At 43.2% G+C, this 19,454-nt stretch overlaps 2 protein-coding genes across 2 annotated transcripts; both read right to left on the bottom strand.

The window, feature by feature from the left end:
* Positions 1-303: 303 nt before the first annotated feature.
* On the bottom strand, positions 304-3,367 carry LOC125178693 (WD repeat and FYVE domain-containing protein 3-like; the record flags this gene model as incomplete). Its single annotated transcript, XM_047883062.1, has 4 exons — positions 3,213-3,367; positions 1,360-1,481; positions 831-967; positions 304-391 (listed from the first exon to the last, which is right to left on the bottom strand). Coding segments are annotated over exons 1-4 (502 nt in total), but the record flags the coding sequence as incomplete, so codon positions are not given.
* A 1,555-nt stretch (positions 3,368-4,922) lies between these two features.
* On the bottom strand, positions 4,923-19,271 carry LOC108674882 (WD repeat and FYVE domain-containing protein 3; the record flags this gene model as incomplete). The annotated part of the gene is given in 15 exon segments (XM_047883061.1): positions 4,923-5,216; positions 5,840-6,043; positions 6,523-6,626; positions 7,495-7,700; positions 8,439-8,522; positions 9,484-9,579; positions 9,993-10,080; positions 10,520-10,656; positions 11,049-11,170; positions 12,656-12,762; positions 13,829-14,001; positions 15,610-15,837; positions 16,773-16,996; positions 18,571-18,794; positions 18,992-19,271. Coding segments are annotated over 15 exon segments (2,525 nt in total), but the record flags the coding sequence as incomplete, so codon positions are not given.
* Between the last annotated feature and the right edge of the window lie 183 nt (positions 19,272-19,454).

Below are 19,454 nucleotides of genomic sequence, written 5' to 3'. Positions count from 1 at the left end.
GACTGAAATATAATATCTCAAACACTGATTTAAAAAAGAATGATAAAGTTAGACTAATTTCAGAGAGAAGTAACAGCAATAAATACGAACGATATGTATAATAAATATGCAGATACTATGAATTTTTGTAGAGTTTTCTTTGCTTTTAAGTTTTTAGTGAATTTGCGATTAAAGCAAACAAGTGACTTTATTACTTATATGCAGGTAAGTGATGCATAATGATAAGGTTAAACTAATTTCAGAGAAAAGCATCAGCAATAAATAGGAATAATAAATATGCAGTTTAAGTGGTGCAAGTCTCACCCATGGTGCGGGCGGGCCCGGTGAGGTGGCCGGCGCTGTTGTGCACCACCCTGATGGGGGTGGCGTTCTCGTGTGATGACATCCCCAGCTGTGATGTGACGGGGGGCGTTAGTGGGGCACAGCAAGCAATGATGTGTCAAGAATGAAGCCATATTGGAATAATAAGTAGACTTATCTACTATAAATCATCACAATTGTCCGTGTCATTTATGAGGGAAAGACAAGACAACACACAACATATCACATCACAAGATAAAATCGCACAACATTACACTCATAAACAGAGTCATCAAATATACATATTATATAATATAGACGTGAAATGACCTGAATTTAATTTCTCGCTAGAAGCAAAGTTCAGGTTTTCCATTTATTTAAAAAATAATTCGATGACATCACTACAAAACCATTAAAGGCATGTATATAAATATAATATTATAGATGTGAATTGACCTGCTTGGCGACAATGCACAAAGAGTGGAGCAAACTGTAAAGAAAAGGCCTACCATAATTTCGATAAGGTTCACCTGCTTGGCGATGGCCTTGCTGTCCACTTTGGAGTAGAACTTGCGTATCTTGCTGAGGGTGAAGTGCGACAGCGCCGCGGCGTTCAGCCCCAGCACCACCTTCTCCTCCAGCACCAGCGCCGCCCCCGCCTCGCACCCTGCACGCACAGAAATAAGTCACACTTTGTCCAAATATCGATCCATTTCTTGCCTCGGTGTGCGTCATGTAGACACAATTTAAATTAGGTCATCTAGACCTAATTTAGCCGGCAAATAGGCGTATCGCTTCTATGTGCAAAAAGTACATGTCAGTATCTGGATATTATAACCCATGCATTTTGCCTTGCAGTTCTTCGTGACATTTATGAGGAAATATCACAAACAATGTCTTGAATTATATAGTTTTAAATGTATATTAAATTAAGACAAGTCTGATGGTAGGAGGCATACATACAGTACCGTTGCCCCTGCCATTTATCAGAAAATCAACGTATGACATCAAGTAGTTTATTATATATATGCAATATAGATATTAATTAGAACAGCCTACCAGGCAGCTGGGGGGCTTGCAGGCTCCCCGTGTAGTGGGGACCGAGCTGGTGGAGCAGCCCCACGGCGGCGGGGGAGAGCACCTCCTCCAGAAGGTGGCAGACGCCCTGCCGCCACACCAGCCTGCCACACAGCAATAGATAACACATACACATACAGGGGTGAAACAAAACAATTGGGAAAGACCTGAGAACTCTACAAAATAAATTTTGGTATGGCGAAGGTCTACCCGGTAATTACAGCCTCAATTCTCCGAGGTAACGAATCATACAAATTATAAATTGTTTAAAAAGGAATTTCAACCCATTCTCCATTCGAAACTCCCTTTAGCTCTTTTGAACAAGATGGCGGCAGGAATCAGCTTCTGACTTGCATCTCAAAAATCGACCATAAATACAAGTTAATTTTCCGGTCTGGTGATTGTGGTGGCCAAATGAGATGTTCAGCTTCAAAAAGAACGTTCCTCGTGCCATTTTCTAACAATTTCAGCTGTATGGATCGGGGCATTATCACAATGAAAGAAGGCCTTTCCCTCCGGAAACCATTGGATGAATTTGGTCCTCCAAAATTCTCATATAGCAACAGCTGTTGATTCTTCCACGAAGAGAAATCATAGGTCCGCCGGATTTCCAAGAAAAAGCACACCAGATCATCACAAATCCCCCGCCATGTTTTATGGTTGGGAGGAGGCGGTCGGGATTAAATGGCCATTTTGGCGGCCTCCAAACGTAAACTCGGCCAGAGGTTGGAAATAACGTAAACGTTGATTAGTCAGGCTCGAGATCTATTCTAGGTCTCGAGGTCGAGACGATTTTTAGACTGCTCGAGACCTAAGGTTTTAACACCACTCAAGACGTTTTGAAGCAGTTATACCTGAAACCAGAGGTTTTCTAATTGCAATTCTTCCATAGAATCCAGATCTGTGCAGCTCTCGGCAGACAGGCTTTATGGAAACTGGGTTCTTTACACTGTTAGAAAAAATACCGTTAACGGTATTTCCGGCGTTTCAGTGGCCGGTCGGCACGTGAGAAGAAACACCGTGTCGCCGTTTTTATTCTGATTTAACACTAGAAATCCGTAAAACATCTGATAAAAACGGCGAAACAGTTTATTTTCATGGGGCGACCAGCCACTAGAATGCCAGTGGGACCGTTTTTTCACAGTTTTTTCTAACAGTGTAGATGTCCATTAAGGTCTGCAGTAATTTTAACTGCCGCGATCTTTAGTTTGTCTCTCACAATTTGATTTAGGTACTGACGGTCTCTCTCAGACAACTTCGACTTTCGGCCACAACTGTGCTATTCTGAGGACTTTTTTTCCTTCTCTTTCAAAAGCAGTCATTACTTGTGAGACAGTACCTCTTGAAACGTCAAGCATTCGGGAAATTCTGTCACACTAGCACCTGCCATACAGGCATCAACAATTGGCCTCTTTGAATGCCAGAGATGTTTGCAATTTATAGGTTATAGGTTAGGTTATAGACACAAAAATTTACTTAAAATATATGTGCAATGATACAATATCAATTAGCAGCAACAATAACCAACAAAACATAAAAACATGTCACGGTTTCATTGTTTATAACATGTTCAGAAATCACAATACCAAAATATCAGGTATTCCCATTATATTCTCCAACCCCTGTACATTGAATACATGAATATAACAAATAACAAATTTAAGTACCTACAACAAATATCAAAGACTAGAATGCGTTAAAGTTCCATAAGTTCCTCTCATTTGGTCCATCCCCTGTACATTGAATATATGAATATTACAAATAACAAACTTGAATGCAACAAATATCAAAGAGTGCAATTCATTGATCTGTAAGAGCGGAACTTCCCCCCGCACCTGGAGAGGCGGCGGTAGGGGGGCGCAGAGCCGATGTAGGCGTAGACGTTGGCCGCGACGTTGAGGTTTGCTGGCGCGCCCCCGGGCATCAGGGCGATGTACTGCAACTGTGACCATGGAGTCATGAGCATCTGGTGCGTCTTATTGTACATCATAGTGCACATCGCATGGTACATCATATTGTACATCACAGTGCACATTACATTGTACATCACATGGTACATCATATTGTACATCACAGTGCACATTACATTGTACATCACAGTGCCCATCGCATTGCACATCACATTGTACACGATATTGTACATGACAGTGCACATCACATTGTACATCACAGTGACCATCACATTGTGCATGACAGTGCACATCACAGTGACCATCACATTGTACATCACATTGCACATCACAGTGACCATCACATTGTACATCACATTGCACATCATAGTGCACAAACTTGTTCGACTCCGCCTCCATGTATAAAAAAAATAAAAATAAAACCTCAACTTTCCGAATAAGTTCTCGCAATGAACGCGAACTCGGTTACTGAATTGACCAATGCTCCAAGTTCTCGTTGAGCATCATATCGTATTTGGGAGAATTATGAAAAAAAGTGAAAGGTTTGAACCCTGTTTAAAGAAATAAAGGTTAACGAGGACGATTATTAAAAGAATATCAGGGATTATATGCTTGGCGATGACATAAACCGTAGGCAGAAATGTGCTCTAACTCATTCTCTAATTAAAGACCCTTAATTAGACCTATACTTACACTCTAATGAGACCCCAACTTACACTCTAATGAGACCCCAACTTACCCTCAAACGAGACCCCAACCTTCCCCTCTAATGAGACCCCAACTTACACTCTAATGAGACCCCAACTTACCCTCAAACGAGACCCCAACCTTCCCCTCTAATGAGACCCCAACTTACCCTCTAATGAGACCCCAACTTACCCTCTAATGAGACCCCAACTTACCCTCAAATGATACCCCAACTTACCCTCTAATGAGACCCCAACTTACACTCTAATGAGACCCCAACTTACCCTCTGATGAGACCCCAACTTATCCTCTAATGAGACCCCAACTTACCCTCTGATGAGACCCCAACTTATCCTCTAATGAGACCCCAACTTACCCTCTTGTCTTTCTAATCAAGATTTAATCAAGATAACTATGAATGATGTTCTATTAAATTAAACTAAGTCTTTCTAATCAAGATTTAATCAAGATAACTATAAATGATGTTCTATTAAATTAAACTACGTTTTTCTAATCAAGATTTAATCAAGATAACTTAAATGTTGTTCCATTAAATTAGACTAAGTCTTTTTTTAGCGCATCTTCTCATTTATGGAAAAAAGCCCTATTGTGCTCGCCATGTCCGTCTGTCTGTCTGTTCGTCCGTGACAGACAGACGGACAGACGACGGAAGTTTTCGTCGACGAGAAAATGCGCTCTCTGTCACTCACTGCAGTGAGTGACTGAGTTATATTTTTTTATCTACACCCAACACTCAAATGTAGTGAATGATCTCAGATTCAGGCTCAGAAATAGAGTCTGATTCATGTAAAGTGTGGTGGCCCTCACCCGCCACACTCACCCAAGCTGGATGGTGTGGTGGCTACCCTCACCCGCCACACTCACCCAAGATGGATGGTGTCATGGCCGCCTTCCCTCGCCACACTCACCCTCACCCGCCACACTCACCCAAGATGGATGGTGTTCTTGTTGGAGTTGTAGAGGAGCGTGTGCAGGATTTCGAGGCATTTGTTCCTGAGGGCGATGACTCTGGGAGAGATGCCCACGGGGGAGCAGCTACCGTTGGAGCTGAGGGCTTCTCCTGACGCAGGTGTGGACGACGTTTTGGGGGTCTGAGACGCCCCTGGGTTCTCGCCACCACCGTCCTTGGAGTGGCGCCCACTGAACAAGAAAGCGTCCACCTCGACGTCCTTCTCGCAGGCGCTCAGCGGGGGCAGCGTCGCCAGAATGAACTGACCGTAGCTGCACAACAGGGCGGGAGTTAGGCTAGCATTAAATAAAACCTGATAGTCGACAGTAATTAAGCCTGCTTATCTCAACACAAGTTAGTGAAATATCAAAGACTTGAGTACAAAACGCAAAGCCCGTTAGTAAAGGAATCGGGTCTGGCCAAACACCGCAGGGTCAATGTCATTCCAACCCAGAGTTGTAGAAGAGGAGGTACAGTTGAGGAGATGAAGTCAGGGGGCGCAAAATTTAGGGGAGGCAAAGCTAGTTCCTGAAAAAATAAAAGGCAACCAAGTAAACTCGCGCTCACGATTAGCAGCACGACGCGGGACGAGACACGGGCACGAGATACTTGCATGGGCCACGGGCAAGGGCCACGAGCAAGGGCCACGTGCAAGGGCCACGGGCAAGGGCCACGGGCAAGGGCCACGGGCAAGGGCCACGGGCAAGGGCCACGGGCAAGGGCCAGGGGCAAGGGACACAAGCAAGGGCCACGGACAAGGGCCAAGGGCAAGGGCCATGGGCAAGGGCCACGGGCAAGGGCCAAATGCATGGGCCACGGGTACAGGACACGAGATACGAGCATGGGCACGAGATAAGGGCACGGAACAAGGGCACTAAATCTTAGGTAAGGCCACCTGAGCAGGTCGTCAGGGCGAGGGTTGACTGCGAGGAGGACGGTCATGAGGGAGTGCAGCAGAGGGGAGGTGACCGGACCGTAGCTGTAGCCCCCTGGGGAGGTGGTGGTGGTGGTGGTGGGCCCACTAGTGGTGGGGAGGCCCTCACGACAGCTGACGAAGTCATAGAGCAGCAGCAGGAAGCGCGACACTAAACCCACCGACCTGCATACATAATAAGCACGTCAGGCCACGTACAATAGCGGTCCCTCATACGTCATCATTGGAAATTAATAAAGTGGACAATTTTACCTGCATATATTAATTACTCTTATCATTAAGTGAAGAATTTTACCTGTATACATTAATTATTTTCTTCATTAAGTGGACAATTTTACCTGCATATATTAATTACTCTCTTCATTTCGTTTCAGTTACAAGCAAAAAGTTACAAGTGAAAAAACCTCGATTCTTCTCAAGTTACAAAAAAACTTCCTTAAAAAATTTACATCTTATGCAGATCTTTAAAAGCGGATCATGGTAGGTACCGGTAAATATTACACAGCACGCACCACACATAACACTGAACGCACCACCCACCACACTACACGCGCCACACACCACACACAACGCATCACAACATACATCACACAGCACACATCACACCACACAACACGCACCACATAACACCACACATCACACACCGCATGATCTGGAGGTTGCTGTGTCGATCAGGGGACTCCTTGGCGAGCTCCAGCAGATACTCCAGCAGCGACCTCCACAGCTCCCCGGGGGCGCGGCACCACAGCTGCGGCAATATTACTTATAAATACACGTGATACTATAAACTATAACGCAATATAGGATGACAACATAAATATACCATAACTCGTATAGAAATATACCGAACTCTTATAATGTACAGGCCTCCTGGGGCGCGGCACCATAGCTTCGGCAACATTACTTATAAATACACGTGATGCTGCACAATATTGCGCAATAACACGTAATACTGCACAATATTACGCAATAACACATAATACTGCACAATATTACGTAATATAGTTTGAGAACATAAAATATACCATAACTCGTATAAGAAATATATAAAAATCTTATCTTGTTTTAATGAAATTCTTACATAGGCCTCCTGGGGCGCGGCATCATAGCTGAGATAGGGGCCAATCGTTATAAATACACTTGATGAACTCAAGAACATTATGTGATATGGGAACGTACAGAACATACATGATATACAGGAAGGCATTAAAGATTTATTTGATTATCTGTCGCCTTTACACGTCAGTTGCAGACACAGACAGGCAGAGTGGCAGCAGCAGAGACAGCACAGACACACACAACACGGCAGAGCACGGCACCAGGCACAGTATAGCACAGCCACACAATGTGCGTACAGCATGACAAAACACGGCACAACATGGCGCAGCATTGTACAGCACGGCACAGCATGACGCAGCACGGCACAGCATTGTACAGCACAACACAGCACGGCACAGCATGCCACAGCATGACACAGCATGGCACAGCATAACACAGCACGGCACAGCACGGCACAGCATGACACAGCATGACACAGCACGGCACAGCATGCCACAGCACGGCACAGCACGGCACAGCACGGCACAGCATGACACAGCACGGCACAGCATGAGCACCTCGAGGTCGAGGACGAGGTCAGTGAAGGCGGGGAGGTTGGGGATGGCGGGGGAAGTGAGGGGCGTGGCGGTGGTGGGGGAGGCGTCCCCCGCAGTCACCAGCCCCAGACACAGGTGCAGCACGTGGGTGTTGAGCAGGTGCAGCTTGCGGCGCAGCAGCTGCCCCAGCATCTGGTACCCGCTGCACCTGGTCATGCTCACCTGGGCTGTACAGTCATCATCTATATTGTTCATGCCATTTAATATCATCATTATTAACTATTTTTATACTTATTCAAGCTCTTAATAATTGTGTTATTAGTGATGTTCATTAGTATAAATATTTTTCTTTATGTTCATTAGTATTATTAAGGCTGGTATTTTATGCTATTTGAACAGCAATTGTTCACATTGGATAAGAAGGGTAAGAACAACATTTCTTCGTCCTATATATAAAAAATAAATATTACTTATATATAATTCAATATAAATATATATAATATAATTAATTATTAGATCTGAAAACAACTTCATCGTTCCTTCACGGCGCTGCAAACAGAACAACCTTCCTTCCATTCACGGCTTTTGTAGAACATAAATACCGACAAATTGACAAGAAAAAGTTTCGTGCTAAACACCGAGCTGTTAATGTCTTCAGTTAATCTTATCATTATATCATTATTGTGATTATATCATCATTGTGATAGCTATATCATTACTGGGATCATTATATCCTATCATTATTGTATCAGTATAGGTATCATCACTATATCATTATATGATAACTGGCATGACAGACCAGGTTTATCATTACTGTCATCACTATATCATTATTCTGATCATTATATCATCATTGAGATCACTATATCATTACTGTGATCACTATATCATTATTGTATCAGCATATCATCACTACGGTAGGTATATCATCACTATATCACTATCTTATCACTGGCACGACAGACCAGGTTTACTGGAGCGCACGACGCAGGACAGCGCCTTGACGGCCGCGTAGAGCGTCTCCACGTCTGACGCCATCGCCACCAGACCTGCACCATGATAATAAGATTATTATATTATAATATTATATAATAATAAATGAAATAAAATTATATATTATATTAAATGAACTAACATTATATTATAATATTATATTATATTATATTATATTATAGACGGCGGCGTAGAGCGTCTCCACGTCTGACGTCATCGCCACCAGACCTGCACCATGTTGTCATGGCGAGCACCAGATTGTGCTCGCCATGTCCGTCTGTCCGTCCGTCCGTCTGTCCGTGCGTGACTTCACGTTTTCGTCGACGAGAAAATGCGTTCTTTGTCACTCACTGCAGTGAGTACTGAGTTATATTTTTCACACTAATATGGGTCGTTTTGACCCAGTATGGCCGGTACACTAACGTATCAATGTAAATTTGCTCTCTGGCTGAGCTGTGGGAGAAAAGTGTCAGTTTTTGGACATTTTGACCAATTCGTGTTTTGAGTGCGAGGAGGAGTTGACACTCTGAAAAATGAATGTGTCATATTGTCGAAATAGTGACCCACTTCCGTGCCCACAGCACGAGTAGAATGTGAACGTACAAAAGCAGAATGCGACCGAAAAAGCTACAATGCTTTAATAATTTGATATATTTTCATTAATTTATTGTATAGCACATATCAATGTACATAGTGTGAGAGCATCTAGTGAAGTTTGGTAGGCATGGGAAATGTAGGTCAAAATAATCGATAATGCACATCAATAGATAAAATAATAATAGATAAAATGTCGCAAAAAGCCTAGTTCGCAGCATCGAGGAAATTAATAAGAAAATCATTAATAAGAAATCCTCTCCGGTCTTTAATAAAACTTGCATAAAAGATAAAAAAAAGTATACGAATGAAGAGATGGGCAAAAATTACCTCAAGTTTGGAAATTTGAGAGTTACAAATAATTTCTAATAGATAAGAGAATTAAAGGAAAGAATCACGGTGACACGCGGGTTGCCGTCTCACCCAACATGACCGAGGTGCCCCCCAGCGTCTGGATGACGGAAGCCACGGGCCGCGGGCAGAACACCCGCACCCCAAGGTACCCGATGACCACCCCACCTGCGGGGGACGCGGGGGTTTGGGTGATCGTAAACTTGTTATCACAATATAACAGGCAACATGAGCAGGCAATATATAACAGCATCGCAATATTGCGGAGAATATAATCAGACTGAAATATAATATCTCAAACACTGATTTAAAAAAGAATGATAAAGTTAGACTAATTTCAGAGAGAAGTAACAGCAATAAATACGAACGATATGTATAATAAATATGCAGATACTATGAATTTTTGTAGAGTTTTCTTTGCTTTTAAGTTTTTAGTGAATTTGCGATTAAAGCAAACAAGTGACTTTATTACTTATATGCAGGTAAGTGATGCATAATGATAAGGTTAAACTAATTTCAGAGAAAAGCATCAGCAATAAATAGGAATAATAAATATGCAGTTTAAGTGGTGCAAGTCTCACCCATGGTGCGGGCGGGCCCGGTGAGGTGGCCGGCGCTGTTGTGCACCACCCTGATGGGGGTGGCGTTCTCGTGTGATGACATCCCCAGCTGTGATGTGACGGGGGGCGTTAGTGGGGCACAGCAAGCAATGATGTGTCAAGAATGAAGCCATATTGGAATAATAAGTAGACTTATCTACTATAAATCATCACAATTGTCCGTGTCATTTATGAGGGAAAGACAAGACAACACACAACATATCACATCACAAGATAAAATCGCACAACATTACACTCATAAACAGAGTCATCAAATATACATATTATATAATATAGACGTGAAATGACCTGAATTTAATTTCTCGCTAGAAGCAAAGTTCAGGTTTTCCATTTATTTAAAAAATAATTCGATGACATCACTACAAAACCATTAAAGGCATGTATATAAATATAATATTATAGATGTGAATTGACCTGCTTGGCGACAATGCACAAAGAGTGGAGCAAACTGTAAAGAAAAGGCCTACCATAATTTCGATAAGGTTCACCTGCTTGGCGATGGCCTTGCTGTCCACTTTGGAGTAGAACTTGCGTATCTTGCTGAGGGTGAAGTGCGACAGCGCCGCGGCGTTCAGCCCCAGCACCACCTTCTCCTCCAGCACCAGCGCCGCCCCCGCCTCGCACCCTGCACGCACAGAAATAAGTCACACTTTGTCCAAATATCGATCCATTTCTTGCCTCGGTGTGCGTCATGTAGACACAATTTAAATTAGGTCATCTAGACCTAATTTAGCCGGCAAATAGGCGTATCGCTTCTATGTGCAAAAAGTACATGTCAGTATCTGGATATTATAACCCATGCATTTTGCCTTGCAGTTCTTCGTGACATTTATGAGGAAATATCACAAACAATGTCTTGAATTATATAGTTTTAAATGTATATTAAATTAAGACAAGTCTGATGGTAGGAGGCATACATACAGTACCGTTGCCCCTGCCATTTATCAGAAAATCAACGTATGACATCAAGTAGTTTATTATATATATGCAATATAGATATTAATTAGAACAGCCTACCAGGCAGCTGGGGGGCTTGCAGGCTCCCCGTGTAGTGGGGACCGAGCTGGTGGAGCAGCCCCACGGCGGCGGGGGAGAGCACCTCCTCCAGAAGGTGGCAGACGCCCTGCCGCCACACCAGCCTGCCACACAGCAATAAATAACACATACAGGGGTGAGGCAAAATAAGGGAAACACCTGAGAAATATACAAAATAAATTTTGGTATGGCGAAGGTCTACCCGGTAACTACAGCCTCAATTCTCGGAGGTATTGATTCATACAAATTATAAATTGTTTACAAAGTAATTTCAACCCATTCTCCAGTCAAAAATTAAGTCCCTTTAGCTCTTTTGAATAAGATGGCGGCAGGAATCAACTTCTGACTTGCATCTCAAAAATCGACCATAAATACACGTTAATTTTCAGGCCTGGTGATTGTGGTGGCCAAATGAGATGTTCAACTTCAAAAAGAACGTTCCTCGTGCCATTTTCTAACAATTTCAGGCTTTTCAGCTGTATCAATCGGGGCATTGTCATCTTGAAAGAAGGCCTTTCCCTCCGGAAACAGTGCTTGAACTACTGGATGAATTTGGTCCTCCAAAATTCCCATATAGCAACAGCTGTTGATTCTTCCATAAAGAGAAATCATTGGTCCGCCAGATTTCCAAGAAAAAGCACCTCAGGTCATCACAGATCCCCCGCCATGTTATACGGTTGGGTGGAGGCAGTCGGGATTAAATGGCCATTTTGGCTGCCTCCAAACGAAAACTCGGCCAGAGGTTGGAAATAACGTAAACGTTGATTAGTAAGGCTCGATATCTATTCTAAGTCTCGAGGTCGAGACAATTTTTAGACTGCTCGAGAAAGGTTTTAACGCCACTCAAGACGCATTGAAGCAGTTATACCTGAAACCTGTGCAGCTCTCAGCAGACGGTCTTTATGGAAACAGGGTTCTGTAGATGTCCATTAAGGTCTGCAGTAATTGTAACTGCCGCGGTCTTTAGATTGTCTATCACAATTCGATTTAGGTACTGACGGTCACTCTCAGACAACTTCGACTTTCGGTCAGACCAATGCTAGGCTGAAGACTTTTTTTCTCCTTCAAAAGCAGTCATTACTTGTGAGACAGTACCTCTAGAAACGTCAAGCATTCGGGAAGTTTTTGCCACACTAGCACCTGCCATATGGGCACCAACAATTTGGTCTCTTAGAATATCAGAGATGTTTGCGATTTATAGGTTATAAGTTAGGTTATATAAACAGAAATTTACTAAAAATATCTGTGCAGGAATAAAATATCAATTAGCAGCAACAATAACCAACAAAACATAAAAACATGTCACGTTTTCATTGTTAATAACATGTTCAGAAATCACAATACCAAAATGTCAGGTATTCCCATTATTTTGTCCAACCCCTGTACATTGAATACATGAATATTACAAATAACAAATTTAAGTACAACAAATATCAAAGACTAGAATGCGTTAAAGTTCCATAAGATCCTTTCATTTTGTCCAGCCCCTGTACATTAAATACATGAATATTACAAATAACAAAATTGAATGCAACAAATATCAAAGAGTGCAATTCATTGATCTGTAAGAGCGGAACTTCCCCCCGCACCTGGAGAGGCGGCGGTAGGGGGGCGCAGAGCCGATGTAGGCGTAGACGTTGGCCGCGACGTTGAGGTTTGCTGGCGCGCCCCCGGGCATCAGGGCGATGTACTGCAACTGTGACCATGGAGTCATGAGCATCTGGTGCGTCTTATTGTACATCATAGTGCACATCGCATGGTACATCATATTGTACATCACAGTGCACATTACATTGTACATCACATGGTACATCATATTGTACATCACAGTGCACATTACATTGTACATCACAGTGCCCATCGCATTGCACATCACATTGTACACGATATTGTACATGACAGTGCACATCACATTGTACATCACAGTGACCATCACATTGTGCATGACAGTGCACATCACAGTGACCATCACATTGTACATCACATTGCACATCACAGTGACCATCACATTGTACATCACATTGCACATCATAGTGCACAAACTTGTTCGACTCCGCCTCCATGTATAAAAAAAATAAAAATAAAACCTCAACTTTCCGAATAAGTTCTCGCAATGAACGCGAACTCGGTTACTGAATTGACCAATGCTCCAAGTTCTCGTTGAGCATCATATCGTATTTGGGAGAATTATGAAAAAAAGTGAAAGGTTTGAACCCTGTTTAAAGAAATAAAGGTTAACGAGGACGATTATTAAAAGAATATCAGGGATTATATGCTTGGCGATGACATAAACCGTAGGCAGAAATGTGCTCTAACTCATTCTCTAATTAAAGACCCTTAATTAGACCTATACTTACACTCTAATGAGACCCCAACTTACACTCTAATGAGACCCCAACTTACCCTCAAACGAGACCCCAACCTTCCCCTCTAATGAGACCCCAACTTACACTCTAATGAGACCCCAACTTACCCTCAAACGAGACCCCAACCTTCCCCTCTAATGAGACCCCAACTTACCCTCTAATGAGACCCCAACTTACCCTCTAATGAGACCCCAACTTACCCTCAAATGATACCCCAACTTACCCTCTAATGAGACCCCAACTTACACTCTAATGAGACCCCAACTTACCCTCTGATGAGACCCCAACTTATCCTCTAATGAGACCCCAACTTACCCTCTGATGAGACCCCAACTTATCCTCTGCTACTTACCCTCTAATTAGTACCTCTGTTAGCCCTCATTAGCCCCCACTTACCCTCTGCGTGTGCACACTCTTGCCGTCCAGGTAGACGGTGAGGGAGGAGGTCTTGAGGATGGTCCTGTTGAGGACCACGACGAGGTGGTGCCAGTGGCCTTCAGTCAGCAAGTCAGGGCACCACACGCGGCACCCAGTGTCAGGGGCAAGGCTCGGCTCTATTTCTTGAAGTGCTACAACGAAAAAATTAACATATATTATTACAAAAAAAAAATATTAAAAAATTAAATCAAATATTATTATAATGTGTTTAATTATCAAGGCATACCAATATATCCACAGCCAAACATTACAAATTTTACGACTTTGTGATTCCGTCAGCAAATTACTGAGAGCTTTCCAGGTTAATCCCACCAACAACAAGCATGAAATCGGCCGCAACCGAAATGTGTTCTCACGCAACGTGTTCTCACGCAACGTGTTCTCACGCAACGTGTTCTCACGCAACGTGTTCTTACACAACGTGTTCTTACACAACGTGTTCTCACGCAACGTGTTCTCACGCAACGTGTTCTCACGCAACGTGTTCTCACGCAACGTGTTCTCACGCAACGTGTTCTCACACAACGTGTTCTCACGCAACGTGTTCGTACACAACGTGTTCTCACGCAATGTGTTCTCACGCAACGTGTTCTCACGCAACCTGTTCTCACGCAACCTGTTCTCACGCAACGTGTTCTCACGCAACGTGTTCTCACACAACGTGTTCTCACGCATCATGTTCCTACACAACGTGCTCTCATTACGTGTTCACAGAACACTATGCACTATATGTGTTATTAGGCCGCTACGAGCAAAGGAGTGTAAGGCTCCAAACGATTTGAATTCATCTTAGCTGCGAAGATGCATAGGATCCACAATAAAGCTTCAGACACCAGATCATAGAAATCATGTATACATTCAGCCTCGGTTCAACACAAGCAACGTCAAGCAAACCGAACAACAATACAATGCACTACACGAAAAAGTTCCATGGAAATTTTAATGACGGTTTCTATACTGGCTCATAACTCCAGCAGGCAGAGCATCAGCCGTACTGAGGCAAGAGAAATAGAATAACTAGAGAGCGACACAACAATGATTCTTCATTTTTATAATAAATAACAGTCGCTTATAGGACGGCTGAAATAAGTTCAGAATATAATCGCTTATCTTAATAAGTATAACAAGAATTTGAGCAGGAAACAACCTTAGTGAGATGACTGATCGAAGAGAACTTGAACAATGTTCAGCTTACTATAATATTGCTGTACGGAGGCTTTGTCTGACTTAATCTTTACAAATATTAAAAGAAAATGTTAAGTGCGGAACTATTTTACAGCTATTTTAAATTTGAGATTTTCATTAGAATTTGCATTGCCTCGTCCCCCATTGCCTCGTTGCTCTGGTCAGTTCACGCCGGTAGAGCGCACGCACAAAATGACTGACTTTGTAGAAATAACGATGAACTTTCTGCCCTTTTGCGGGTCCTCCTGGCTCAGTATGGCGACACAAAAGAGTGCATCAGTGCCACGCGCAGTGCCACTATTTGCACTGATTGCCCCATTGATTCCCCAAAGTGAGGACGATCCTGCCCTGGGGCCATATTTCAAAACTCGCCAAGTGATCGTAAGTACCTACGCTCTATTTTCTTGTCTACGATTGGTGGATATTGCTTGAATGACTATCAACGATTGGCTGATGAACTTACGATCTATTAACTTTTTTGAAAGTATAGGCCCAGGGCCATGCTGGTGCGTCAGCCACGATTATTTAAAATCAATGATGGAAATATACCAAACCTTGTGACTGAGAAGGCAGAGGCGTCTCTTGTGTAGACACAATAAGGGCCTTGTCTCTGGCAGAGAGCCACACCACGAGACACAGCAGCTGTGCACTGGACCCTGGTATGCTTCTCACCACCGTCAGCAGCCGTACGCTGTGAGGGTCGCTTCTTGGGTCGCTGTAGCGCTCCACCGTGAACCAGGTGCTGTAGCTCAGACCGGACTGCGGGGGGAACGGCCGGTCCCCTGTGGGCACCGTAAACATGTTTACAACACAACTATGATAATAAACAATGATACCATATGTTGTAATAAGTGGGACATAAAACTCGCTCATATATGACCAGTATGAATACAAAACTCTGTCATCAAATGATGATGGTACCACTAGCGCTACCATAACAACACGTCATAACAACACGTCATAACAACAACACGTCATAACAACAACACGTCATAACAACAACACGTCATAACAACAACACGTCACAACAACAACACGTCATAACAACAACACGTCATAACAACAACACGTCATAACAACAACACGTCATAACAACAACACGTCATAACAACAACACGTCATAACAACAACACGTCATAACAACAACACGTCATAACAACAACACGTCATAACAACAACACGTCATAACAACAACACGTCATAACAACAACACGTCATAACAACAACACGTCATAACAACAACACGTCATAACAACAACACGTCATAACAACAACACGTCATAACAACAACACGTCATAACAACAACACGTCANAAGTTCTGTCCCGCTAAGTTCTGTCCCGCTAAGTTCTGTCCCGCTAAGTTCTGTCCCGCTAAGTTCTGTCCCGCTAAGTTCCGTCCCGCTAAGTTCTGTCCCGCCAAGTTCTGTCCCGCTAAGTTCTGTCCCGCTAAGTTCTGTCCCGCTAAGTTCTGTCCTGCAAAGTTCTGTCCCGCTAAGTTCTGTCACGTGCTAAGTTCTGTCCCGCTAAGTTCTGTCACATGCTAAGTTCCGTCCTGCTAAGTTCTGTCCCGCCAAGTTCTGTCCCGCTAAGTTCTGTCCCGCTAAGTTCCGTCCCGCTAAGTTCTGTCCCGCTAAGTTCTGTCCCGCTAAGTTCTGTCCCGCTAAGTTCTGTCCCGCTAAGTTCTGTCACGTGCCAAGTTCTGTCCCGCTGACTAACCCGTCCCAATGCCCCCCGTGACGCTGTGGTCCCCAGTGGGGCCTGTGAGCCCCGCGCCCACTACAGCGGCCGCAGCCCCAGCGCCCCCCATGGCCCCGCCAGTAGGGGCGCTGTGGGGCGCCAGTGAGGGCAGGAAGAGACACCCGAAGCCCTCGGCGCTCATGTCGAACTCGACGAAGGGCGCCGCCTGCTGCAGGGGCGTGTGGGCGCTCGACGACGGACCTCTGAAGACATTTGGGCAAACGATAAGTTTAGCAGCCAAATTATATTGGGGACGTTATTCGTAGCATAGAATAATACTTTATTATTAATGTAAATCTAATGAATTGTTTAGTAAAGTTTAGCAGCCAAATTATATTGGAGAAGTTATTCGTAGCATAGAATAATAATATAATAATAATGTAAATACAATAAATAGCAAATGACAGACCTCTGATGACATTTGGGCAAACGATAAGTTTAACAGCCATAAAATTTGTACAGATTAAGTGACAATTGCTCATTTCAATTCATATTCATTACAATACGCGAGCATGAAAAAGTCTATTCAGGCCCTAATACGAGTCAACATCTGATAGACACGTGATAGATCACGCGATCAAGACCTCAGTAGTGGGCGGAAGCGAACGTTATAAAAGGTCTAGCAACCTTAAGCAAAGCCCCCAGTAGCTGATGAGCACTCCGCGATGTAGCGTGTAGCGTGAGTTCTCCGACCTTACGGTCGATGCCGTAGCCTATACCTCTGTATCGCAACTCTGTATTACCACCCCGTATACAAGATACGTTATCAGAGGCCGTATTATCAAAACTTCGTAAGTACGGAAAATCGACTTACGAGTGGCGTTGCTATGACAACGTTATACTAGCGGTGGTATTATCAAAACATTTGAGCGGGAAACATTTGCGCGGGAAAAACATTTACGCTTTTAGCTAAGACCTGCGTACGAAAATTTTGATAATGCCAAAATTAGGGTGTTTTTACGTACCACATAACTTTTTTGTCATAAGTACAAAAAGTTACGAAGTTTTGATAATCCGGCCCCTGGACTTATGTGTCTTACTTATCCCTCGCTACCTTAGTCAACGTAACCCGATCCTCAGGTAGAGCTTAATATAATGAGTTCAATGTCTTCAGCGCAACCTCGGACAGAATAGAGTCATACAATAGAATAACAAAATGAAATAAATAAATAAACTTTTAAAAACCACGTTTTCTTATTGGACAAATAAGAAAAACATTAACTCTTACATAGCATTAATGTTATGTAGAATGTTATGTAATGTTATGTAAAAGTTAACGTTTTTCTTTTTTGACCGTTAAGAAAACGTGGTTTTTAAAAGTTTATTTATTTATTTTATTTTCTACCTTTTAGTTCAGCAATTTTAGCAATTCAAATCATTTTCCAGGGTTGGCAATTCTGGATGTTCGACTAAAAAATTCGATTCCCAACCGTGAATTTTCAAGTTTTTTTTCAAATGTTTTTTTTTTTATTAAAATTTTTCTTAATTATTACATCTGATGATCAAATCTTGAATTGTTAGGCAGCATATGGATGCATGCCAAATTTCAAGTTCCTACGATCTTCAGAAGACAGAAGTGCTCTAAATTAAGGTTTGAATTTTTGATGACAGACAGACAGAGTCGAAACGAAACTAAGAAAAACGTGGTAGCTGGTAATATTATCTAGATTTTTAATAACAAAACATTTGTGGACTCCGGTGGAAAATAATATTTCATATTCCTTATCAATCGAAATATTTCAGAATAAAGAAAAGTCGAACCTCGGCATGAAAGAACTTTGCGTTGGCGGGCTCGTATCGCATGGCGGTGGTGAGACACGAGAAGACGCCTCCTATGAGGGCGAGCAGGAGCTGGGGGGGCGTGGACGTGAAGGGGGGCGGGGGCAAGTCCTTGAAAGCGTCCCGCATGCCCACGACGACACTCAGCGCCCGCACGAAGCCCCCAACCTTCCTGAAGACGGCGCGGCTGCGGTGCGAGTCCCGTAGGCACGTCACCAGCGACTGAAACCACGTGAGATACTCTATTGAAATGCTTCAATTGATTATATTAATTTACATTCCTATTTAAATGCTTTCCAATACATTAAACATGCGTTTTCCATAATGGCTTTTATGTAGTTATATGGCACTAACATATATAATTAATCTTAAGCGATAATTGATTAGAATTTCGCGAGATTAAGAGTAACCCCACGCACCCTGAGAACGTCAACTTTGAGCTGGATGAGCTCATCGTGGGTCATGGATGTGTTTCTTCTGCTGGCTTCTGCCCCAGCAGCGTCAGCATCAGGAGAGGTGGCACCACCGCTAGCTCCTTCGTTATCAGCACCAGGGGATACTCCACCTTCGTCAGCAGCAGAGTAAGAGGCAGCACCGTCAGCATAGCAGCTGTCGAGGGCTCTCGAGTTGAGGATGTCCAGGAGAGCCAGCATATCTTCGTCGTTGCCTCCCGCCACGATGAGCTGCTGGAACACGCCTGCAACCATCAAAAAAGTACTTTTATATACATTTATTACTCGCATAGATTTATCGATATACACTCATCACCCGCATCAAGACCCTGAGCTATTCATCACATAGATTTATCGATATACACTCATCACCCGCATCAAGACCCTGAGCTATTCATCACATAGATTTATCGATATACACTCATCACCC

The sequence above is a fragment of the Hyalella azteca genome, unplaced genomic scaffold (genome assembly GCF_000764305.2).
Source record: "Hyalella azteca isolate HAZT.00-mixed unplaced genomic scaffold, Hazt_2.0.2 contig11906, whole genome shotgun sequence".
In the NCBI taxonomy this organism is placed as follows: domain Eukaryota; kingdom Metazoa; phylum Arthropoda; class Malacostraca; order Amphipoda; family Hyalellidae; genus Hyalella; species Hyalella azteca.
This window is presented reverse-complemented; position numbering and strand designations above follow the sequence as displayed.